Below are 25,962 nucleotides of genomic sequence, written 5' to 3' on the forward strand. Positions count from 1 at the left end.
GTGGTACCTAGCACAAAGGAAGATGGTTATGGATGTTGGAGGTCAATCATCTCAGCTCCAGGACATCACTGCAGGAGTTCCTCAGGGTAGTATCCTAGGCCCAACCATCTTCAGCTGCTTCATCAATGCCCTTCTTTCAATCATTAGGTGAGAAGTGGCGATGTGCAATCATCAGCGAACAATGTTCAGCACCATTCGCGACTCCTCAGATACTGAAGCAGTCTGTGTACAAATGCAGCAAGACCTAGACAATATCCAGGCTTGGGCTGATAAATAGCAAGTAACAGTCAAGCCACATAAGTGCCAGGCAATGACCATCTCCAACAAGAGAGAATCAAACCATTTCCCCATGACATTCAATGGCATTACGATCGTTGAATCTCCTACTATCAACATCCAGGAGGCTACCATTGACCAGAAACTGAACTGGAGTAGCCATATAAATACCATGGCTACAAGAACTGGTCAGAGGCTAGAATTCCTGCGGCGAGTAACTCACCTCCTGATAACCCAAAGATTGTCCACCATCTACAAGCACAAGTCAGGAGTGTGATGGAATACTGTCCACTTGCCTGGATGGATGCAGCTCCTACAACACTCAAGAAGCTCGACACCATCCACGACAAAGCAGCCCACTTGACTGGCACCCCATCCACAAATATTCACTCCCTCTACCACTGACGCACAATGGCAGAAGTGTGTACCATCTACAAGATGCACTGCAGCAACATACCAAGACTCCTTAGATAGCACCTTACAAACCTGTGATCTCTACCAACTTTTAAGAGCAGCAGACGCATGGGAACGCCACCACCTGCAATTTCCCCCTCCAAGTCACACACCATCCTGACTTGAAACTATATCTCCCGCCGTTCCTTCACTGTCGCTGGGTCAAAATCCTGGAACTCCCGTCCTAACAGCACTGTGGGTGTACCTACCTCACATGGACTGCAGTGGTTCAAGAAGGCAGCTCACCACCATCTTCTCAAGGGCAATTAGGGATGGGCAATAAATGCTGGCCTAGCCAGGAATGCCAACATCCCATGAACAAATAAATAAAAAAAAATTTAAAAAAGCACTGAGGGTAGCAAGAGCATAACATGAACTCTGGGTGGGGGACTTCAATGTTAATCACCAATAGTAGCTCGGTAGCAGCACTACTGACCTAGCTGGCCGAGTCCTAAAGGACATAGCTGGTAGACTGGGTCTGTGGCAGGTGGTGAGGGAACCAACAAGTGGGAAAAACCTACTTGACCTCGTCCTCACCAGTCTACCTGTTGCAGATGCATCTGTCCATGACAGTATTGGTAGGAGTGACCACCGGACAGTCCTTGTGGAGACGAAATCCTGTCTTCACACTGAGGGTACCCACCATTGTGTTGTTTGGTACTATGACCGTGCAGAATAGGATAGACTTCGAACAGATCTAGCAACTCAAAACTGGGCATCCATGAGGTGCTGTGGACCGTCAGCAGCAGATTTGTATTCAACCACAATCTGTAACCTCATGGCCCTGTACATCCCCTGTTGTACCATTACCATCACCATCAAGTCGGGGGACCAGCCCTGGTTCAATGAAGAGTGCAAGAGGGCATGCCACGAGCAACACCAGGCATACCTAAAAATGAGTTGTAAGCACAGGACTATTGGCACGCCAAACAGCAGAAGCAGCATGCAGACGACAGGGCTAAGCGATCTGACAACCAATGGATCATAGAAACATAGAAAACTAGGAGCAGGAGTAGGCCATTCGGCCCTTTGGACCTGCTCTGCCATTCAAAAAAGATCACGGCTGATCGTCTAATTTAGTACCCTGTTCCCACTTTCTCCCCACTTTCTCCCCATATCCCTTGATCCCTTTGGCATTAAGAAACATATCTATCTCCTTCTTGAATATATTTAATGACTTGGTCTCCACTGCCTTCTGCGGTAGAGAATTCCACAGGTTCCCCATCCTCCGAGTGAAGAAATTTCTCCTCATCTTGGTTCTAAATAACATACCCCGTATCCTGAGACTGTGACCCCTGGTTCTGGACCTCCGAGCCATCGGGAACATCCTCCCTGCATCCAGCCTGTCCAGTCCTGTTAGAATTTTATAGGTTTCTATGAAATCCCCTCTCATTCTTCTAAACTCCAGTGAATATAGGTCTAGTCGACCCAATCTCTCCTCATATATCAATCTTGCCATCCCAGGAATCAGCCTAGTAAATCTTCTTTGCACTCCCTCCATGGCAAGAACGTCCTTCCTCAGATAAGGAGACCAGAACTGCACACAATGCACCAGATGTGGTCTCACCAAAGCCCTGTATAACTGCAGTAAGACATCCTTGCTCCTGTACTCAAATCCTCTTGCAATGAAGGCCAACATACCATTTGCTTGCTGCACCTGAAAGCTTGCTTTCAGCAACTGGTGTACAAGGACATCCAGGTCGCATTGCACCTCTCCCTTTCCCAATCTATCACCATTTAGATAATATTCTGCCTTTCTGTTTATACAACCAAAGTGGATAACCTCTCATTTATCCACCATATACTGATCTAAGCTCTACAGTAGTGCCACATCTAATCATGAATGGTGATGGACAATTAAACAACTGACAGGAGGAGGACGCTCCGCAAACATCTCCATCCTCAACGATGGGGGAGCCCAGCACATCAGTGCAAACGACAAGGCCGAAGCATTTGCATCCATCTTCAGCCGGAAGTGCTGAGTTGATGATCCATCTCAGCCTCCTCCTGATGTCCCCAGCATCACAGATGCCAGTCTTCAGCCAATCCAGTTCACTCCACATGATATTAAGAAACCGCTGAAGGCACTGGATACTGCAAAGGCTATGGGCCTTGACAACATTCCAGCAATAGTACTGAAGCCTTGTGCTCCCGAACTAGCCGCACCCCTGGCCAAGCTGTTCCAGTACAGCTACAACACTGGCATCTACCCTGCAATGTGGGAAATTGCCCAGATATGTCCTGTGCACAAAAAACAGGACAAATCCAACCTGGCCATTTACCTATCAGTCTACCTCCGATCATCAGCAAGGTGATGGGCAGTGCTATTAAATAGCACTTGCTCAGCAATAACCTGCTCACTGACGCTCAGTTTGAATTCCGCGAGTGCCACTCAGCTCCTGACCTCATTACAACCTTGGTCCAAACATGGACAAAAAAGCTGAACTCTAGAGGTCAAGTCAGAGTGGCAGCCCTTGACATCAAGGCAGCATTTGACCGAGTATGGCATCAAGGAGCCAATCGCAGTCAGGGGGAAAACCTTCCACTGGTTGGAGTCATACCTAGCACAACGGAATGTCCCAGGACATTACTGCAGGAGTTCCTTAGGGATGTGTCCTAGGTCCAACCATCTTCAGATGCTTCATCAATGACCTTCCCTCGACCATAAGGTCAGAAGTGGGGATGTTCGCTAATGATTGCACAATGTTCAGCACCATTCGTGACTCCTCAGATACTGAAGCAGCAAGATCTGGACAACATCCAGGCTTGGGCTGATAAATGTCAAGTAACATTTGCACCACACAATTGCCAGGCAATGACCATCTCAAATAAGATGCGGCACAGTGGCGCAGTGGTTAGCACCGCAGCCTCACAGCTCCAGCGACCCGGGTTCAATTCCGGGTACTGCCTGTGTGGAGTTTGCAAGTTCTCCCTGTGTCTGCGTGGGTTTCCTCCAGGTGCTCCGGTTTCCTCCCACAGCCAAAAGACTTGCAGGTTGATAGGTAACTTGGCCTTTATAAATTGCCCCTAGTATAGGTAGGTGGTAGGGGAATATAGGGACAGGTGATGATGTGGTAGGAATATGGGATTAGTGTAGGATTATTATAAATGGGTGGTTAATGGTCGGCACAGACTCGGTGGGCCGAAGGGCCTGTTTCAGTGCTGTATCTCTAAATCTAAAAAAAAAAATCTAAAAAATCTAAGAGCAAATAAGTGCCCTTGACGTTCAATGGCATTACCATCACTGAATCCACCACTTTCAAAATCTTGGAGGTTACCATCGACCAGAAACATAAATACTCTGGCTACAAGAGCAGGTCAGAGGCTGAGAATCCTGTGACGAGTAACTCACCTCGTGACTCCCCAAAGCCTGTCCACCATCTACAAGGCACAAGTCAGGAGTGATGGAATACTCTCCACTTGCCTGGATGGGTGCAGCTCCAACAACATTCAAGAAGCTCGACACCATCCAGGACAAAGCAGCCCGCTTGATTGGCACCCCGTCCACCACCTTCAACATTCACTCCCTACACCACCGACGCACAGTGGCAGCAGTGTGTACCATCTACAAGTTGCATTGCAGCAACTCACCAAGGCTCCTTCGACAGCACCTTCCAAACACGCAACTTCTAGCGCCTAGATGGACAAGGGAAGCAGATACATGGGAACACCACCACCTGCAAGTTCCCCTCCAAGCTCCACATCATCCTGACTTGGAACTATATCACCATTCCTTCACTGTTACTGGGTCAAAATCCTGGAACTCCCTTCCTAACAGCACTGTTTGTGTACCAGCACCTCAAGGACTGCAGCGGTTCAAGGAGGCAGCTCACCACCACCTACTCCAGGGCAATTAGGGATGGGCAATAAATGCTTCCCCAGCCAACGACACCCATATCCCCCGAACGAATAAAAAAATACAGAACTTGTTGGCTTCCCATTATAATGAAAAGTTAATTGTCCTGTGCCACACTATCGCACTCGTGGTGTATATATAGGTTGCGGGTTTCTGTTTGTAGGACACACATTTCGATTATGTGAATTGCCTTTTTGGCGTGTAGACAAAACAAACATGGGTGTTCTCTAAATAATACACTGGAAAACTATCCCACTGATCCAAGTATCATTGTACACCCATATTTTATGCTGCGTCCCTTTGTTTTTCTGTGTGACTTTCTGTTTTGATTTATTGATCAGAGAACAATAAAGTAATTGAGTTCAATTAGCTATAAATAATAAATACTCTGTTATTTAGAGACTTTAATGGCTAGCTGCCATGGATCTTGATGGATTATTTACATGCTATTGCACTATCCATTTTTAAATAACTCATCATTTTTAGTCACCAAAGGGCATGCGCCAAAACAATTTCAAACAATACTAAATGTTCTTAGGAAATGTTTTTGATAAACCGCACTGTAATTATATTAGTGACCAGCCAACTAGTGTAAAAGTTAAGAATGAAATTGGACCATTGCCTATTATGAGTTCCCATATGTTTCAGTGGATAAAAGGGCAGTTGTAGACGAATATGGCATAGGAGGGAAAAACACGAGGCAGCAGACAACATAGCAAACAGATATAGAAAAAGTTAGAGGAAAACAGAAAAGATATCAAATGCAGGGAATCAAGTAAGCACTACTAAACAGACAGTAGCAGTTTTGACCTGCATGTGTGTAAATGCAGCAAATATTGGAGTAAAATTACTGTTGATGGGGTATAATGCAACAGCATGAACAAGAGATGGATTTGATCGGGGCAGGGCTGGGAGCTAAATATTCCTGGTTACAAAATATTCAGGAAGGATAGAATGGGAGAAAGGAAAGGAGATGTGGCAATATTAAGTAGATATTTCATTATCACACTAGAACAATTGTGCAAAAGCTGAATCTGTTTGGTTAAGAAATAAGAATGGCACCATTATTCTGTTAAGAGTTTATTGCAGACCAGTAAGCAGTGGAAAGGAGATAGAGGAAGAGACAAATCAAAAAATTAGAGAAATATGCCAAAATAGCAAAGCCATAATAGTGGGCGACTTCATTTATACAAAGACAAATTGAGGTAAAAGTAAGTGGCAAATAAGTGGAAAGTCTCCAGCACGGCTTTCTGGATCAATATGTTATTAGTTGAACAAGGAAGGAGGCAGTTATTTTTCTTGGAAATGAAGTGGGGATAGTTAGGTAATGTAATGATAGGGGATGTCCAGGAAGCAGAACATAATTACGTTTGATATGAAAACTTGGATGCAAACACAACTTGGAGTGATGTGAGGAGGATCCTCCTCTCTGCCTGTAACTTAGCTTGAGCAATTACATATCTAGTTCTTTGTGAATGCATGCTCACAACACAAACATTGCCATATTTAGCATAAGTTAGCAATTTCACTCAACCATTAAACAACACTGACTTTCATTAAATTTGTATTTTTAAATCTACAGCCAAAGACAGAGGCCTTACAGCCAGATTACACAGTGGTATTATTTTATTGAACTGTATGTGGTGAACTGGTGAAATAATATATTATTTGTATTTCTTCTGCTGTGTTGGAAATGACCTGTACACTATAGCTGTGTATTTTCACATCTTCTATATGCTGGTTTACAAGACAATGGAAATGTAATTTATAGAGGATTCAGTCTCTTTCTTATCTGTCAAGTTCATGTTATTTTCTCTGTTCTCTGCTCTTGCTTCCATGTAGCAAAGAGAGGGCATGAAAGAATATTGGCAGGCAAAATCAGGGTGAACTAAAAGTTGTTTTATCAATACATTAAGAGTCAGAGGATAACTAAGGAGAGAGTAGGGCCCATAAAAGACCAAAAAGGCAATCTATGTGTAGGGACGGAAGATATTGGTATGGTTCTTACTTTGTGTCTGCTTCACGAACGAGGGGGGTGATGCAAATATTGTAATTAAGGAGGAATGGTGTGACGTATTGGAAGTGATAAACATAGGGAGAGAGGAAGTATTATTGGGACTAGCATCTTTGAAAGTTGATAAATCACCAGGGCCAGATGAAATGTATCCTTGGCTGTTAAAAGAAGCAAGAGAAGAAATAGCAGGAGGTCTGACCATCATTTTCCAGTCCTCACTGGATACAGGTGTGCCAGAAGATTGGAGAATTGCTAACATTGTACCTCTGTTTAAAAAGGGAGCGAAGGATAGACCAAATAATTACAGGCCAGTCAGTTTAACTTCAGCAATGGGCAAATTATTGAAATCTATTCTGAGAGACAGGATAAACTGTCACTGAGAAAGGCACAGGTTAATCAAGGATAGTCAGCATGGATTTGGTAAGGGAAGATCTTGTCTAATCTACTTGATTGAATTTTTTGAAGAAGAACAAGGAAGATAGATGAGGGTAGTGCAGTTGATGTGATCTACATGGATTTTAGCAAGGCTTTTGACAAGGTCCCACATGGCAGACTGGTTTAAAAAAAATAAAATTCCATGGGATCCAGGGAAATGCAGCAAGGTTTGGCTCAGTGTAATGTACAATTGGCTCAGTGGCAGGAAACAAAGGGTAATTGTTGACAGGTGTTTTAGCAACTGGAGGGCTGTTTCCAGTGGCATTCAACAGGGCTCAGTACTGCGTCCCCTGCTTTTTGTGGTATATATTAACGATTTGGACGTAAATGTAGGGGGCATGATCAAGAAGTTTGCAGACGACCCAAAGATTGGCCGTGTGGTAGATAGCGAGGAGGATAGATGTAGGCTGCAGGAAGATATTGATGGTCTGGTCAGATTAGCAGAAAAGTGGCAAATGGAATTCAACCTGGAGAAGTGTGAGGTGCTACATTTGGGGAGGTCAAACAAGGCAAAGGAATACATGATTATTGGGAAAATACTGAGAAGTGTAGAGGAAGTGAGGGACCTTTGGGTGAATGTTCACAGATCCCTGAAGATAGCAGGACAGATCAATAAGGTGGTTAAGAAGACGTATGGAATCCTTTCCTTTATTAGCCAAGGTATAGAAAAAAGATCAGGGCGGTAATGCTGGAACTGTGTAACTCATTGGTTAGGCCACAACTTGAGTACTGTGTGCAGTTCTGGTCACCTCACTACAGAAAGGATGTAATTGCACTAGAGAGGGTACAGAGGAGATTCATGAGGATGTTGCCAGGACTGTAAAAATGCAGCTCTGAGGCAAGATTGAATAGGCTGGGGTTGTTCTCCTTGGAACAGAGAAGGCTGAGGAGAGATCCGATTGAAATGTACAAAATTTTAAAGGGCCTGGATAGAGTGGAGATGAAGGTTCTATTCACCTTAGCAGAGAGGTCAGTGATGAGGGGGCATAGATTTAAAGTGATTGGTAGAAAAATTAGAGGGGAGATGAGGAAAGACTTTTTCACCCAGACGGTGATGGGGGTCTGGAATTCACTGCCTGAAAGTGTAGTTGAGGCAGAAACCCTCAACTCATTCAAAAGGAGTCAGGATATGCACCTCAAGTGCCGTAATCTGCAGCGCTATGGACCAAATGCTGGAAGGTGGGATTAGAATAGGTGAATCTTTTTCGGCCAGCACGGACACAATGGGCCAAGTGGCCTCTTTCTGTGCCTTAAACCTTCTATGATTCTAGCTCTTTCTCCCCTGTTCATTTCTGCTTTTATTTTCTTTATTGCTTCACTTCTGTGTCTTTTTGTCTTTTCTCATGTTTACTTTTGGTGCAAGGTGGTGAGTGATGTGGCAGATCGGCAAGCGTTGCAGGTTCACTTTTCTAGGCCTGGGGGAGGACTAATGCAGCCTCTAGGCCTCAGTGGCTCTCCTTGCATCCCTAATTGTGTCACTCATCCCTGCTGCTTCTCTATGTGGCTATTACCTGGCTTAACTGCTTTGTTTTACCAACACCTCTCATGCCAACCTCACCTTGTCCCATCAGCTGTTCATTTGAATTGCGCTCCTTTATAGTACCCCTATTGCTCAGTATCCTTCCTGAGCCCTTGCTGCCCCTCCAGTGAACAACCATTTCCTTGTCCACCTACTCAACTTTCAGCTCTCATGCCACCTTCATCCTATACCCATGATCTCCTTTCCTATCAGCTCTCCTTTTAATGGCCACTCCCTGAGCCCCCATTTCCTTATTTGATCAGCTCCCTCCTTTCACCTGCACCCTCAGCCCATAACCCTTCCCACCATTCGCATCAATTGCCCACCTGACAAGTTCCTGCTTTTTCCCCAGTTTATAGCAAGGCAGGTTGTTTTATTTAAAAGAATACACATTGAGCAGAAGTGCCACCTGTTGTTAGGAGGCTGAAAGTTTAAGTAATGATGAGTATTGAAAGAAATTCTTCATTTGAAAGCATCTTTAGGCATCATTTGACATGACAGAATTAGGAAGGAACATAGGAGCAAGTGTAGGCCATTTAGTTCTTTGAGCGTGCTCCACCATTCTAGGTCATGGCTGATCGTCTACCTCAATACCATATTCCCGCACTGTTCCCATATCCCTTGATGTCATTAGCATCTAGAAATCTATCGATCTGTGTCTTGAACTTACTCAGTGACTGAGCTTACAGCAACTTCTGGGGCAGAGAATTCCAAGGATTCACCAACCTCTGAATGAAGTTCCTCCTTATCTCAGTCCTAAATGGCTTGCCCATTTTAAGGAATTGTGACCCAGGACGTAAATGTGACAAACAGGAAATGTATGCTCGGCCTAGTATTTTATTCTTTTAACAGACTTTGGTAGTACTAGGAAATGTTTTCAGGCTTGGCGGAGCTGAGGTGAGGTAGGAGTTTGGCACTGCTCAAGTGGAGGTGTTAAGGTTTGGCAGCATAGGATGGGGCGGGGGAGCTTTTGCCCTGGAATTACAGTAGAAGGGTCTGATTGCATTGTGAAGGAATTGTCCCAGGTTTGGCAGCACAGGTTTGTATAGAAATCTAGAGATCTCTAGAAATACAGTGTGACTGATACCTGTACATCCATCTCTGTGTATGTATTTGTGTCTATGTGTCTCTCTCTCTGGAATGTCTGGAATTCTCTACCCCGGAGAGTTGTGGAGGTTAGATCACTGAAAGTATTTAAAGAGGAGGTAGGTAGATTTTGAAATATCGGGGAATTGAGGGCTATGAGGAGCTGGCACGAAAGAGGAGTTGAGGTCTGGGGCAGATCAGCCATGATCTTATTGAATGGTGGGGCAGGCTTGAGGGGCTGAATGGCCTACTGCTGCTCCTATAATGTTCTTATATTCTTATGTTCTGTCTCTTTCTGTGTGTGTATCTGACTCAGCTATTGCAGATTAGAATGTTTACATTTTCTAAGTGTACACAAAATACAGTCAATGATATCCTTTCTGTTTGCTTGAGAAGCTTGTGTTGTGTTTTGTTAAAAATTCTGCAAAAAAAATCCCTCAAATATCTTTTCCCTATGTCTCATAAATTGATAATTTTTCAGGACAGGAGACCACTGCATCTGTGCCAGTTCTTTGATAGAGCTATTCACACGGTCCTGTTCCTCTGCACTTTCCTTGTTAAACTTTTAATTTTCAAATATTTATTCATTTCCTTTCAAAAGCTATGATACCACCATTCCTGGTTAGGCATTCCAAGCTCTAACAGCCAACCATTAAAAAAAAAGTAACCTCTTCCTTTGATCTTTTAGTGACAATCTGAAATTTATGCCTTCCACTAACCATTGAAAATACTATTTCCCTATTTATCTTATGAAAACCCCTGATAATTTTGAATCCCTCTATGATTTCCTATTCACCTTTCCAATTGTAACGAAAAGAATTCCCGTTCTCTATTCTCACATAATATAAGCTTATCTTTTTCTCAGATGATCTTATTAAAACTCTTTAACGTCTGCATGATCTTGACATCCTTTCTAAAACAGTGCATCCAAAAGTGGACACAATATGATAATTGTGACCTAACCAATGCATTGTGTAAATTCCACCATATTTTGCACTAGTTTGGCTGATTTTGGGTTAATTGTGCTGGAAGAAACAACAACTTGCACTGATGTCGCATTATTAGTGTAGTAAAACATCCCAAGTGCTTTGCAGGAGCCATGTATGGCAATGACCAAAAGCTTGGTTAAAGAGGTAGGTTCTAAAGAGCGTCTTAAAAGAAGAAAGAGGAGAGGCAGAGAGGTTTAGGGAGGGAATTCCAGAGCTTAGGACCTTGGCAGCGAAGGCATGGCGGTCAACAGTGGAGTGATTAAAATGGAGGATGCTCAAGAGGCCAGATTTGGAGGAACACCGATTTCTCGGAGGGTTGTATGGCTGGAGAGAATTACAGAGATAGTGAGGAGTGAGACCATGGAGGGATTTGAAAACAAAGATGAGAATTTCAAAAACAAGGCTTTGCCTAAATGAGAGCCAATGCAAGTCAGCAAGCATGGGATGTTGGATGAATGGGACTTGGTGCAAGTTAGGACAGGGGCAGCAGAGTTTTGTTGACCTCAAGTTTACGGAGGGTAAAACATGGGAGGCTGGTCAGGAGTGCATTAGAAGAGTCAGGTCTAGAGGTAATGAGCACATGGATGAGGATTTCAGCAGAAGATGAGCTGAACCAGAGGTGGACTCGAAAGCAGTTAACAAGGTGGAAATAGGCAGTCTTAGTGATGGCATGAATATGTGGTCAGAGGTTCATCTCTGGGATCAGATATGAAACCAAGGTTGTGAATAGTCTGGTTCAGCCTCAGACAGTTGCCAGGGACTCTGAGTCCAGAGAGGTGGTGGTGAGGTAGGACTGGATGTCAGTGGCATGGAAACTGAAGTGATTTTAATGATTTCGCAGAGGGTGCAGCATGTAGATGAGAAATAGGAGGGGCCAAGGATGGTTTCTTGGGGACACCAGAGGTAACGGTGCAGGAACAGGAGGAGAAGCCACTGCAGATGAGGCTCTGGCTACGACTTGATAGATAAGAATGGAACCAAGTGAGTACAGTCCCACCCAGCTGGATGACAGTCGAGAGGCATTGGAGGAGGTTGATGTGCTAACCATGTCAAAGGCTGAAAACAGATTGAGAAGGATGAGGAAAGATATCTCCAGACCTTTGTGCCCTCTCCATATTTGTCCATCAAAGATCCAACCGCAGAAGTTAACAGCATGAAAGGCCATTGTGTCTCTTTTGGCTGTTTGCTAGAACAATTCAAAACTAATTCCACTGCCCCGCACTCTGCCCACAGCCCTGAATCTTCCTTTGCTTCAAATAATTATCAAATTTTCCCTTAAAAGATTAAGTACTCCATGCCTGAATTTCCATCTATGGCAGAGCATGGTGTCTCTTTCAGCTATTTACTGTGGCAAAGCATTCCAGCCTCCAAAAGCCCTCTGTGTAAAGAGAGTTTCCATAACCTCTCTCCTCGTTCTCATTGAAAATTTGAAAAGGATTGCTCCTCATTATTGAGTCACCAACCAGAAGCAATAGTATTTCCCTACTTGTTCTCTCAAAACATTTCATTATTTTAAAAACCTCTATTAATTTACCTTTGTCCTTTCTGTCCCAATGTATGACACCTGAACCTTCCAAATCAGTCCTCATATTCTACTAAATAATTCAAACGATGAATAGACATCACTGAATGGCCCACTATACAAAGTAAGCCTTAAGAACAGTTGGTCCTGCATAATTGCACAAGATTAATAGAGCCTCCTTCCAAATCAATTCTATTTGAAAGTAAAATCATTGCATACTGGTAATTTAATTTGCACAACATTCCAACCATGATCCGTTTCCCATTTAGTTAAGTTTGTTATATATCAGAAGTCTGCATATTGACATTTGGCGCTGTCAGCGAGAGCATGAACTATTAATACTTGATAGCAGAGGTGTGTCACTCTTCATCAGATGCTCAGTGTTCATTATAATGCTCTCTGTTACAAAACTTTGAACATTGGCTCTCAGTTTTTTAGGCTACTTTAAATATATTTTATTTGCTATGCTATTCAGTTCTACATAATGTATTAATGAAGAAATGTAATTTAACTAATTGAGTCCACTCTGCAATAGTCCATGTGTGATTTGTACTTCATGAACTCCCCCTATTAATGCCCTTGAGTCCTGACCACATTCCTGTTTTTGTCACCATTTAACTATAAATTTATCTTTGCTCGTTCTTTCCTCATTCTCCTCGTCATTTCCTACCCAAAAAGACTGAATAGACATTGCTTCCAAGTTTCTGAAAATGTTGGTTTTGGCTCTATGCATTGTGCAGGACTGACACAAGGTAGCTTGTATTTGTCTTTCTTTCCCCATCTAAAGAAATATCAAAAATCCACTCATTGCTGCTTTGTGCCTCTCCATAGGACAATATTTTGAAGGACCAGTAGACTGAGATCTTAGAACGATGCAGTGCAACTGTTGTAGTTATTTGTCAGAATTGTAACCAGAATTTGAATTGCATGCAGGCATTTATATTTGGCCCAGTTGCACTCCAAATGAGCTGTGCAGTGTCAGTATAAATCATACTTGAATATTGGCCTGGATATTGTGGTGGTAATAACATAAAACTGTCAGCATTTGTCGTCATTACTCGACTGAAACTGGCAGCAACTTCTGGAGTCTATACATGCACAGTGTTACGATCAGGCGAGAAAAGTGTCTAGGAGTCCCTCTCAGCCTTCACGGTCTTACCGTAACAGAGTTTAATTTTAAACACACCATGTTTTTAGCTCCCCCTCGGTAAATCCTTGTTCACCGCTTTCCAATTATAAGGCAAAAAAAAAGTATAAACAGGCTTTTTTAGGTTTAAAGAAGAAAATTTGAAATTTATTAAACTTAAGCTCTGATTCGGTTAACGCCTACAGATACATGACGCGCCCATGCTAACATGCATAAGCGATACACACATGCAAATAGAAACAGAAAAGAACAGAAGAAAAATAAAGTGGAAAAGTTTGAGGCAATATCTGAAGAGGTTTTGTTACGGTTCTTTCGAGCTCACTGTAAAGTCCTTGATTGTAGGTAGATCTTGCTTTTTGTTGGGGCCCAGTATTATTCTTAAACCTGGTTTGCTGTAAGAGACTTTTCTCTCTTGGGGTTCATGTGTCTTCAGTGGATTCAGAGGCTTGTGAGAAAGAGATGGGAGCGCAGGTGAGATCTTCTCAGTTGAGGAGCAAACAGACTTTCTGTCTTCAAACTCTGTGGCCAGTTCAAAAGAAAACCCTGGAACAGCCAGGTAGTCATGTGACCAGCTGGTCTAACCAGTCCTGGTCCTTGTATTCTCCGTAGCAGGCCTTGGAATGCGCTTCCTCACCTTCGATGTTTGCTAGTATGTAAATGTTTTTTTTCCAGCCACGGCTGATCTGTTTAACAAGTCATTTCCTCGCTCCAACAACTGTTAAAAATCAGTGTCCATGACAAAATTGATGTGCCTCATTCTTGGCAGGTGGGAGCCTAGTATGTCAACAGAAATACACTGAAATCCAGAAACTGCTGTCAGTGATTCTATGCTTCTCCAACAAGTGTGCTGTTAAGGCACTCCCAGACTGCAATCAATGAGAAATCTGATTTGATGAGAAGTTCCACTTTTAGGCTATTAGTCTTGCTGTAAAAAGGTTACATCTTGTTGAATGAACGACAACTGGGTTTTCAATGGCGTACTAACTTCATAATTACCACTAAACACCTTCACTGGCCCAGAGAAGCTAATTTTATAAGAGTAAAATATTGCAGATGCTGGAAATCTGGAATTAAAACAGAAAATACTGGAAATACTCAGTAATGTTGATGACCTTTCATCATAACAGTTCTAAGACATTAAATGTGTTTCTATCACCACAGACCTACTGAGTATTTCTGTTTTTATTGAAGCTAATTTTATATTTGCGGAATGCCAAAGTTCTCCAGTGTGATAAAAATCAATATTTTATTAAATATTTTGTTGAAAGCTTTGTTTATCTTTATTTACTCATTTATCTCGCTATCTGAAAATTTAAATGAAAAGTGAACGCTTTTAAGTGCTTTTAACTTCCTGGTTTGCTATGTGTGAATACTTCAATGTAATTGGCTGCTTACTTGCTTGCTGACATCGCTGCTGCTGCATGCCAAGAGATCCCCTTGACTTGGCACCCAAGTTATACTGCCATTGGGAAAGGGGAAACCACACCATAGAGATTACTAGATCTTTGTGGGCAGCTTTCTTCAAGGTCTGCAGTGAGTGCTATTCCTTCGCCATTGACTGCAAAATCCAGCTCATTGACACAGGTTGAAAGTTTCATTTTTTTCAGGCACCATGTTATCACTAAAATTTAGCAATAATGTAATTGTCCTTAAGGAACAATTATGATCTCATCAAAGCAGGAGCATGAGCACTGATGGCCTCGAGCATTTTAGAGATTTGTTGACATAGACAGCAGTCTCACTAATTAGATTTAATGACACCATCATCACAATAAATGCTGCTCACCTCCAAGTAAAGAAATGGAAATGTTGTTGACATAAACAGCGGACCCACTAATTAGATTTGATGACAGTACCGGTACAATAAATAGTAGTTATGTCTAAGTAAGGACAATTTTGTGCTGGACTAATGAAAGCTATTTTCAGTATGCTCTCCGGGTTGGGTGTAGAAAAAACCATTTTCTATTTCCATTAAACTGGTATTTAGGCTGTTTTGACAATTGGCATGGCATCAAAAGCATTATGTTAATTAGTTGCCATGGAATTAGATCACAAAGCATCCTTGATTCATATATTTTCATATCCAAGAACCATTGCTGATGATGGAAAAAAGAAATGGACAAAACATTTCACCTCCACCTGCAATATATTGCATTGCCTGGAATAAGACCTTGAATTCGATAAGTCTTCCCCATTCCCTCCCCCACACAAACAAACACACATCCCCACAGTTAAGCTTATATACATGCTGTTAAAATTACCCGGGATCCAAATAAAGTGAACAACACTTAACGCACATAGTTCAGCTACATTTAAAGTTAACTTTGCAATCCACGTGATGTATACTGAGTAAAATTTAAAGGTAGTCTTTTTGCAGTGACATCAGTTTGTCAGAGTGCATTTCAGAATGAAATGATCTATTCCATGTGTTAAACATGATATAGAAGCATCTCCCTTTGTTCTATTAAAGAATGGACTATTCCTGCCTCCCCAAGCTATTTTGGTTGTGGAATAATATAAAATAAACAATGACTGGTTTTCAACATCCAACAATAAATCCAATTTGAAGTCATAACCTCCCAACTGAATTATATCCAAACCAGGCCTGTTTGACAATAATGTACAGGTTCCACACTCTGACCTATTGCTGCTCTGTTCTACAGTCAATAGGATTGTGACAGTCCTATATGACCATGAGAAAAATATGCAGGACCAGTGTAGTTTAAAACAGCAACTTTCACTTGTATACTGCCTTTAATAATACAAAACATTTCAAGGTATTTAACATGAGCATTATCAATAAAAATGTCAATGGGAGCCACAGAAGGAGATATCAGGACAGATGACCAAAAGCTCTATCAAAGAAATAGATTTTAAGTAGCATCTTAAAGGAGGGAATTCCAGAGGGCCAAGGCAACTGAAAACATGACCTTCAATGTGGAGTGATTAAAATAGGGGATAGACAAGATGCCAAAATTGGAGGAGCGTAAAGGAGGCTTGTAGGGCTGGAGGAGGTTACAGAGATGGGGAAAAGCGATGCCACGGAGCGATTTGAAAACAAGGATGAAAATGTTTAAATTGTAGCATTGTCGAACACAGAGCCAGTGTAGGTCAGCGAGCGCATGAGTGATCGGTGAACAGGACTCGGTGTGAGTTAAGATACAGGCAGCAGAATTTTTGATAAGCTCGAGTTTATATATGATGGAAGATGAGAGGCCAGCTAGGAGACCATTGGAATAATCAAGTCTAGAGGTAACAGGCATGGAGGAGGGTTTCAGCAGGAAGGAGGGTCAAAGTCAGGCGATTTTACGGGGGTTAAAGTGAGCAGTCTTGGTGATGGAGTGGCTATTTTGAGGTCAAACACAATGCTAGGTTTGCGAATGGTCTGGCTCAGCTTCAGACAGTTGCCAGGGGCAGAGATGGAAATGGTGTTCAGGAAACAGAGTTTGTGGCAGAGACCAAAGACAATTGCTTCTGTTCCCCAATATCAGACAAGCAGTGTGACAAATCAGAGACGATGGAGGGGCCAAGAGAGCTGATTGGGAGATCGAGCTAAATGTTGTCAGCGTACATGTGGAGTCTGATGTGTTTTTGGCTGATGTCACCAAGGGGCAGCATGTGGATGAGAAATAGGAGAGGGCCAAGCTTAGAGCTTTAGGAACTCCGAAGTAACGTTGTGGGAGTGGGAAGAGAAACTTTTGCAGGTCATTCTCTGGACACGATTCGGTAGGTAAGAATGGAACCAGGCAAGGGCAGTTTCACCTAGCTGGATGAGGGAGGAGAGGCATTGAAGGAGGATTGTGTGGTCAACCATGTCGAGGGTTGCAGACAGGTTGAGAAGGATTGGGGAGATAGTTTACAATGGTCACAGTCACATAGACTGTCCTCTGTGACTTTGAAAAGGGGCGTTTCAGTGATGTGGCATGGGCGGAACCTGATTGGAGAGATTGAACATGGAATTGTGTGAAAAGTGGACACCAATTTGGGTGGTGAGAACACATTCAAGGACTTTGGAGAGGAAAGGGAGGTGAGAGATTGGGCAGTAGTTAGCAAGGATATCTCACCAGTCCCATTGTCTAGGAAATATTAGGTCTAAGTTTTCTATTGTAAGATTGAAGTAACCTGTTCATTCTCATCTTTGGTGAAATGATCGAAAAGGTTAGGCCAACATATATCACAATACCACTCATATTCATCAATCGAATATTTGTCAAGGTATTGATTCAGTTCTGCCTTGAATTTGCTGATACATATGTCCCTATTGCCTCTCTTGACAATACATTCCATGTATTCACCACTGTCTGTGAAAAGTATTTAAAGCCTTCCTCTTAGTTTAAAACAGCACCCTCTTAGAATCATAGAATGCTGACAGCACAGAAGGTGGCCATTTGGCCCCTTGTGTCAGTGCTGGTTCTTTGCAAGAGCATTTTAGCTAGCCCCACTCCTCTGCCCTTTCCCCATTGCCCTTGCAAACTTTTTCTCTTCAAATGCTTATCCAAATACCTTTTGAAAGCCGTGATTGAAGCTGCCCCCACCACCCTTTCAGGCAGTACATTTCAGAACCTAATCACTACCTACAAAAGCTTCTCATGTCACTTTTTGTTCTTTTACTAATCACCTTAAATCTGTGCCCTCTGGTTCTTGACCTTTCAGCCAATGGGAATAGTTTCTCTGTCTACTCTGTCCAGACACCTCATGATTTTGAACACCTCTATCAAACTCTTAGTCTAGATCATGTGTTCAAGTCCAGTTGTGTTCTGACTGGGAGGTGAGTACAACCACTGATCCAAGGTGATACTTCGAGGGCAGGTTAGAGATAGGATTGGTAACCTAAGGATGTTATCCAGGTGATGGGCAGGTAAGAATTTGAAGGAACGAATAAAACAGCCTGATGAGAGAGTGGGAAAGGAGATAGAAAAGTCAGTGGATGAGGGGGCCACAATGGAGGTTTGTGCAAATGTAGAAGGTAGAACTGAGGGAACTAAGTCGATGGTTTTGATTTTAGAAACTAAGAAGTTCCCCGAGGTCCTCATACCTTGCACATCAGAAGTGGGAATGGATGCTGGAAAATTTGGTTCATGTTGAAAAAGATGAATTTGCAGTTGTCCTTTCCGTGCAGAATGATCCTGGAGTAATGCGAGGAATTGGCTGCAGCGAGGGAGAGATAATCCTGGTTGAGATGGTTAAGCAGATTTGGAGTGGACAAAAAAGTTGGTTGTAAGCTAACAGTGCATTAGTCTTATGGACTTGGGACCATGAAGGAGACAATTGGAGAAAGAGAATGGAGTTGGAAGATCATTCAAAATCTGATGGGGTCAAGGGCATTGAAAGCGGAGTCAAGAAAGTTAATATATTAATGGACAGCCATTGTCAGGATGGATGTCAAGTTAGAGGAGAGAGAGATTTATTTATTTATTTAGATATACAGCACTGAAACAGGCCCTTCGAATCTGTGCCGACCATCAACCACCCATTTATACTAATCCTACACTAATCCCATATTCCTACCACATCCCTACCTTTCCTATATTCCCCGACCTATACTAGGGGCAATTTATAATGGCCAATTTACCTATCAACCTGCAAGTCTTTGGCTGTGGGAGGAAACCGGAGCACCCGGCAAAAACCCACGCGGTCACAGGGAGAACTTGCAAACTCCGCACAGGCAGTACCCAGAATTGAACCCGGGTCGCTGGAGCTGTGAGGCTGCAGTGCTAACCACTGCGCCGCCGTTAGGAGTTGGAGAGGGAGGAGCTAGGGAGTATTTTACTGAACAGAAGTTGGTTGAGCTGTGCTGTTGGGCAGGGCAATGTTACTGGTAAAAGGGATGAAATGTTATGATCTTAGAGGTGGCAAGACCATACGAGATGGCAAAGGTTAAGCGGATAACACTGGATGCGGATGGTAGAATTTATGTGTACCTTTATGACTGATCTCAACCCATCTTTCAAATATCCCTACATTCCTTTCCTCTCCGAGAAAGCATCTAACCTTTTCTTGAATGAGCTTATCTTATCTGCCTTATAACTTATCCCACAATTCTGTAATCCTTTAGATGAAAAAGTGTTGTTGCTCCTAACTTCCTGATTTTTAACTTGGATCCCTGTTATTTGAATTCTTCACCATAGTGAACAATTTGTCTTTATAAATTTGGTCAAATCTCTTTGTAATCTTGAATACTTTGTTACATCATCTTGAGGTCTCTTATCCAAAGGACACGTCAAACTTCTTGATAGCTGAATTAACTTATTACTGTCTTGCCCCATTCAAAGGCTGCAATATTGTTATGATCAAGTGATCAGAATTGCTTGTTATGGCTAAAATATAAAGTTGGAATTGTTACACCAAGTCTCCAATGGTTAATGAGGACAATTTGTTCGATTATCTGTATAGCAATTGAACATGTCGGTGATGAGGCAGTGATTGATTGTTGTCCTTGCACTATACATCTTGCTCATGTGTCCATGTCTGTTTATTTCCAGGAACTGTCCAGATTCGAAACGTACATTCACCAAACGGTTTATGCTAGAGAGACACATTAGACTCATGCATGGCATTAAAAATCCTGATGTGTCACAAATGACAGAGCCAACAACCATAGTAGAATCCCCAAAGAAAGAAGAGAACAAGGTGAGTAATGCTGCATTGAAACCCATATCCTGCTCACAATATTTTTGAGTGCTGGGGGCTCCAAAGTACATTCCCCTGTAATTATTTCTGAAAAGGTGTAAGCCCTGGAATTACATGATTCCATTCCAAATCTTAATTTCTCTGATCTGCAATCCTGTTGTTGAGACTCTTAAATGGAAGTTCTGTAATTTTGAGGCCAAAATTTGAAAATGTAGTCTTCAATCTTCAGAAACAATTTCCCTCCTGCTTCCCATCCATCATTCAGAATCCTTCTCATTCCTGGCTATCCAAAAATATTCCCTTTAAGGATGTTAGCATTGGCAGATTGTCCTGAGCCTTGTTTATGAGATGTAGAAAGACAAATGAAATGTTCAGCAGTTAAAATTGTTTTACTATGTAGCGAACATAGAATTTTCCTAAACTCAACTGATCTTGTATCTTACTGATCGCTAATATGCAAGACGATAAATGCAATTTAAAGCCCGTAATGGGTTCTGAAGAGATGCAGTTTCTTTAGTATTGAGAAATGTAATGCTACTGGAGTTTCCTTGAGATTGACCAAACGTATTTTACTTGGAGCCTTATTGTTTCCTGCAGATGCCGCTGCCACTGAAGAGGAAGTTGGAGGATGCAGTGGTAGAGCTTCGGCCTCCTCCCAGAGGAGCCATTACGCAGCCTTTGAAGAAGCTGAAAATCAATGTCATCAAACTGAATAAATGTGCCGTGTGCGGCTTCACCACAGAGAATGTAACTCAGTTCCAAGAGCACCTCCCCCAGCACAAGACTGACGGCTCAACCTTCCAGTGCAGGGAGTGTGGCCTCTGTTATACCTCTCTCCAGTCTCTAACCAGACATTTGTTCATTGTCCACAAGATGAAGAATGCCCAGCAAGTTGCCAGACAAAATGGGGCCAGGGAGGAGAACCCGGCAGACAGCAAAATGAGCCTGGAGGACAGTCAGGCTGAAATGATGTTGACAGACAAAAAGTGCAAAGTTTGCTCCAAAACTTTTGAAAGTGAAGCTGCCTTGAACACACATATGCGGACACATGGCATGGCCTTCATAAAATCCAAGCGTCTGTGTGCATCAGAAAAATGAGGAGCAGCACTCTTAAAATGACATTCAGTTAACAAACAGTAGAGGAGACTCCATGCAGAAGGGACTGCTTTGGTTGAAACTAACTCCCCCCGTTGCAGCTTTTACTGGAACATCATGTAAACCCCACAAACACTTCAGCTGTACAGACAGTAGCTGTTGTCATGGCCAGCATCACTTCTAAGTTGTAGTTTAATTAAAAGAAAGACTGAACACTTTGAACAAGTATACATTTTTTGTACAGTTGCAATACATATTTACTTCATTTTTTATGCTACACACACAGAGTTCTCCTGTCATTACAATCCTTGCTCACTTTTGGTCACCATGTAGTGAATTGATCTTCAGCATTGAGAAGCTATGGTATTCATTGAGTTTATTTTTAAAAAAAACTGAGGGGAATAGAATTTCAATTATTAGAATTTTGTTAAAATGTTGTTTACTTTACCTTAAGCTGTTTTATTTGAACACTGTCTTTTTAAATTAGAAGTTTGCCTCTGATGGACCAAATTAAACAGGTGTGTACTGCATCATCATTGTACTTTGGTAAATTGATTAGTTGTTCAAATATGTGATGCATTGAAGGAAAAAACAGTTTTCAGAAAATAATCTCCAGAAGGTATGTGTGTGTTTGTGTTCAAGTCTAAAAACCATGAATGTTTGTGGACAACTTAATACTTATTTTTTTGAAAAGTTGGCAAGTGTTAGTTTCCTTACAGTTAATAATGAAGATCTTTTGAGAGAAATTAGTTGTGCGTGTTAGCATGTTTGCATATTCGCGTGTGTCCACGTGCTTATTCGCGTGTGTCCACGTGCGTATTTGTATGTTTGTGTGCATATTCGCGTGTGCGGGCTCGTGTGGAAATAGGACAATTGTAAACTGAATTGAGAAACAGACACTGGTTGCTATTGCAGATTTTGATTATTAAAAGTTATAGAAATTCAAGTACTGCCACAAAAAATTTGAAGAACAACATTATACTTCTTGATAAGTCTCCTTCATTCTGCTTGTTTTCCCTAATGCCCTTTAATGTTTTCTTGTAGCAGCTCACTCATCATACCAAGTCAAGGAAGGGTCTACACAGGGGTCATAAACTGAACTGGTCTGGTACCAACTGCCTTCGGTTCAGTCATCCAGAAGAAAATTGTATCTCTGAATTCTGTTATGGGTAAATTGCATTAGGCGAGGGTGTCCAAACTATAATCCATAGGCCACATGCAGCTGGAGGTTTTAAAAAGGCTGTCTTTAAAGTTGTTGCCTCATTGTCAGAAAAATCCTAACTAAACCAGAGCACTCCAGATCTGTTAGCTTACTTAGAAATGTAGAAGACTGGAAAGCACCATTGCTGATCATCTAGCCAGACTAGTAGCTTGAGGTACATAGACATTAATGGGAATATTAATTAAATATTTTATATGTGGCCTGCAAGGTTCCATGTAATGCACCCAAGTGCCTCATAGATATAAAAAAAAATATTCAACACTTCTGGGTTTAGGCTGTAAAGTTGTAGGAACACTTGCTTCCTCTAGGGGCTCTTACAGTATTATGGTGGCACCCAGTGGCGAAGGTTCAGAAATACAGCTAATGGTATTTGTTTAAATCACCAGTGTTGTTGAGGAAGGAATAATGCAATAAAGCAAGATTCTAAACAAAGCACTACAAAAGGCTAATAAAAACAGAGAATGGGCTAACCAGTAATACCGAAGTTAGGCCTGATGTTTTTCAGTGTACAATAGAACCCTGCAAGACTGAGCTTTCACATTGGTAGAAATGTTCCTAATTTCTCCTCTGATTATTAAACCTTAATATTTGGCTTAACTGGTAAAGTCATTTTTGTTTAAAAAATTGCTGCGCTAAGAATTAAGTTACACAGACAAGAGGAAATGAAATGACTGCAAGGTCATCAGTAGACATTTTTTTCATGTTTAACTAATATCTTGATTTTCTGTTGTTCAGTTTGGGTATTTCTTTTAATCATAGACAAAACTTTTAACAATATCTCTTTTGATTTGACTAAATTTCCATTAAGTCGAACCAGATTGTTTTGCTACAGTAAACGTTTGCCTTATCTAATTTCTGCAGGATGCAAATTGTGGTTATTGATATAGTTTTCCCCACTTCTAAGTGAGCCTGATGAAATGGTAATATGTCTTTGCCCTATGTCCTGTAAAGAGTTTTTTTTCTGTCTAACCTGTTGTAAGCTTCCAATGAACACTGAATCCATACTGTGGGGAGTTGGGAGGGAAAGACACAGCAATGACTCCATGGTACAGCATGACTATCTGCAAAAGAGTCAAGAAACATCTACACTTTCAAGGATACTGTCGTATTGCTAATTTTCCTTATAGGGTGGTGTTCTTTAATGTTGTTAAATGGAAGAGAATGCACCGACAAGCATCATGCCTGACGCGATAGATTTACTGTTTTCTTCCAGCTGTGATAGGGTACTGGAAGGGGTGGGGTATAGTCTGTTTGCAACATGCCTTTTTACCTCTGGTGAACCTGGGTTCAAGTGGAACATCAACTGATGGATTGCCAGTTTTCTTTCTTAGTTGTAAAAGTCCAACGTAAAATAAGGTTAATATATTCTCAATACAGTTCCCAGTGGTCTCTTATGTGGCACTAATTGGCATTAAATTGGCAATTTCACTCAAGACTGAGATTGCTAATTAGTGCCAAGTTGTGGTAAATGGAAACAACACATTGGTGCAATAGGAGATCCTTCTCAAAGCTGGGATTAAAGCACACAGATGTAGAAAATAGAGGGAGCCTAACTCTGCCTCTAACTCATTCTGTTGCAATTTGAGAGTGTTTGGTGCTGCACTGGATGGAAAAATGTCACTTGCCCCAGCATTGTCATTGCTCAGTTTAAAAAAAAAAGCCAAAGAAATTTAGGGGAAATATAAAGTCATAATAGATGTGATGTAGCTGGTTGAAGCATCCCAGAAGCACATGAATTTTTTTTTTAAATTTAGTCTTTTAGAACTATGATTTCCAGATTTCCCATCTGCTCTAATGCGGGCTTCTCCGAGCAACCACATGAGCAAACCAAAATTTTCAGAGCAATTTCGTCAGGAAAGCAATGATAACACCCTGTTTCATTTTTTTAAATTGTGACGCTAAGTATTTTGTGTTGTCCAACATTCCCGAATCACCTGAATTTTTTTAAATCCATTACTCCTTTTAAAAAAAAAAGCTGCAACTTCCAGACTCCTTGCTTTGCTCTTTTGATTATCTGTACACATCTGTGTCTCTGTGGTGTTACTTCCATTGCAATCAGAGTGGAATTGCAGCCAGTCTTGCACTTAACCTTTGAAAAAAAAAATATAGAATGATGATAAAACTGGATTCTATGAACCAGGTGGATTTGGTGCACAATAAGTGAAGATTATATTTTTGTATTTTGTTTGCTATCAATTGTAGAACTGAAAATGTTTCACTACCTTAAATAAGCAGGTGCGCAAGTGTGTTCCCCAATGTTTTTTTTAAATAAACAAAGTAGCACTGTACCAGGGAATTGGTTATATGCAGGTTTCATTTTTCTACCTATCATTCCCAGTGTAGCACAGGTAGAAGTCCATTGTCCATTATTCTTTGTTACTGGTGCTTGTCCATACCTTTTAATTGTTTTTCTAGATCATTTGCAGCTTTAGTTAATAGATTACTGCCCTGGGCCTCATACAGTAGCAGAGAGCTCTCCTTTGTAACTGACAAGAATTTTATTTTAATTGACTGATGCCCTAATTATGTGATGGGCCCTCCAATTGCATTTTGAATGTCCTTAAGCATGTTTAAACAGTAGGGAAATCAGTAAATTGCTGTATTTTTAAATACTGTGGCTGAGTGGGACTCAAAGCGGAGGGTTACTTTCATTCAATTTTGATATCCAATGTTGGAATGTGAAGCAGGCTGGAGTGATAATAATAGTTATATTAGCAATATCAATGCGTAGTTTGAGCAGTTCAACTCAGACAGGTTCTGTTTTTTTATCAGCAGGTAACATGAATGACATTTTCAACAAGGCTGCTATGAGCAGAAAGTATTATACAGGAAAAAGCGCTCTTCTGTTTAACTGTTGTAAATTGCTCCTCATGCAAGTCTGAGCTTCTCATTATCATATTGTTTGAGGCTTTTATATCTTGTGTTTAGTTCAATAAAAAATTTTGTACTTTTTTAAAATGTTCTTTTGGTGTAGACTTTAATGGCATGAAAAAAATGTAGCCATTGTCTTGTTACGTTCCTAGGGCGTGTCTTGCTGCTGTGGTTGATAGTAAAATTTGTCAGCTGTAATCTCATCAGAGTTTAAACATTTAATAAATGTTTAAAGTATTTAAAGAACTGATGTGTGACAAAGCTTTTTCTTCTCTTGCAGTGTTGATATTTTGTGACTTGAATTTTTGTTTAACCTTAAATTTATGAAGGTTTCCGGCATTGAGGCGCGTGAGGAACCTTAGATTTTAATTTAATAACACAATGGCAAATTTTTACTCTTTTTGGCTTATTTCATAACTACAGCGGTGACACCAGTTCAACCTGCTCCAGATAATGGAAGTAATATAAATGCCAGTGAGATGCAAGTGGATAGTTAGCATCATGATAACCCTTGTAGAAATACTGAACCCTCCTTTTGGAACGAAAGGTAAACTGTATCCGCTGACACACAAAATAGTCACACACAGAGGTCGGAAATGGAGTGCATTGTAAACAATGTAAAAGGTGGGAATTTGTTAAGAGTGGGAATTTGGTACAGAAGAAGAAACAGGTGCTTTTTGCCTCCTATGCTTGTAGTGGTTCATGTAAGCTTCCCCGTCTATCCATGTAACTGAAGTCCTTCATCCCTGGAACCATTCTGGTAATTTTTTCTCCACTCTATAAAACCTTCACATCCTTTCTAAAGTGTGGTGCCCAAAATGGGACACGATACTCCAGATGAGGCCAA

General features: G+C 41.5%; 1 protein-coding gene across 7 annotated transcripts in view; it reads left to right on the forward strand.

The window, feature by feature from the left end:
* znf532 (zinc finger protein 532) overlaps positions 1-25,313 on the forward strand; it is a 259,899-nt gene extending 234,586 nt beyond the window's left edge. For all 7 annotated transcript variants that reach the window (XM_068031104.1, XM_068031094.1, XM_068031142.1 and 4 more), the window contains 2 exons: positions 19,780-19,927; positions 20,525-25,313. In XM_068031104.1, the coding sequence (XP_067887205.1) occupies positions 19,780-19,927; positions 20,525-21,025 (649 nt within the window). In that variant the 3' untranslated portion in view covers positions 21,026-25,313. The remainder of the gene's footprint in view (positions 1-19,779; positions 19,928-20,524) is intronic.
* The last annotated feature ends 649 nt before the right edge of the window (positions 25,314-25,962 follow it).

Source organism: Heterodontus francisci, chromosome 1, assembly GCF_036365525.1.
Source record: "Heterodontus francisci isolate sHetFra1 chromosome 1, sHetFra1.hap1, whole genome shotgun sequence".
NCBI classification, from domain to species: Eukaryota; Metazoa; Chordata; class Chondrichthyes; order Heterodontiformes; family Heterodontidae; genus Heterodontus; species Heterodontus francisci.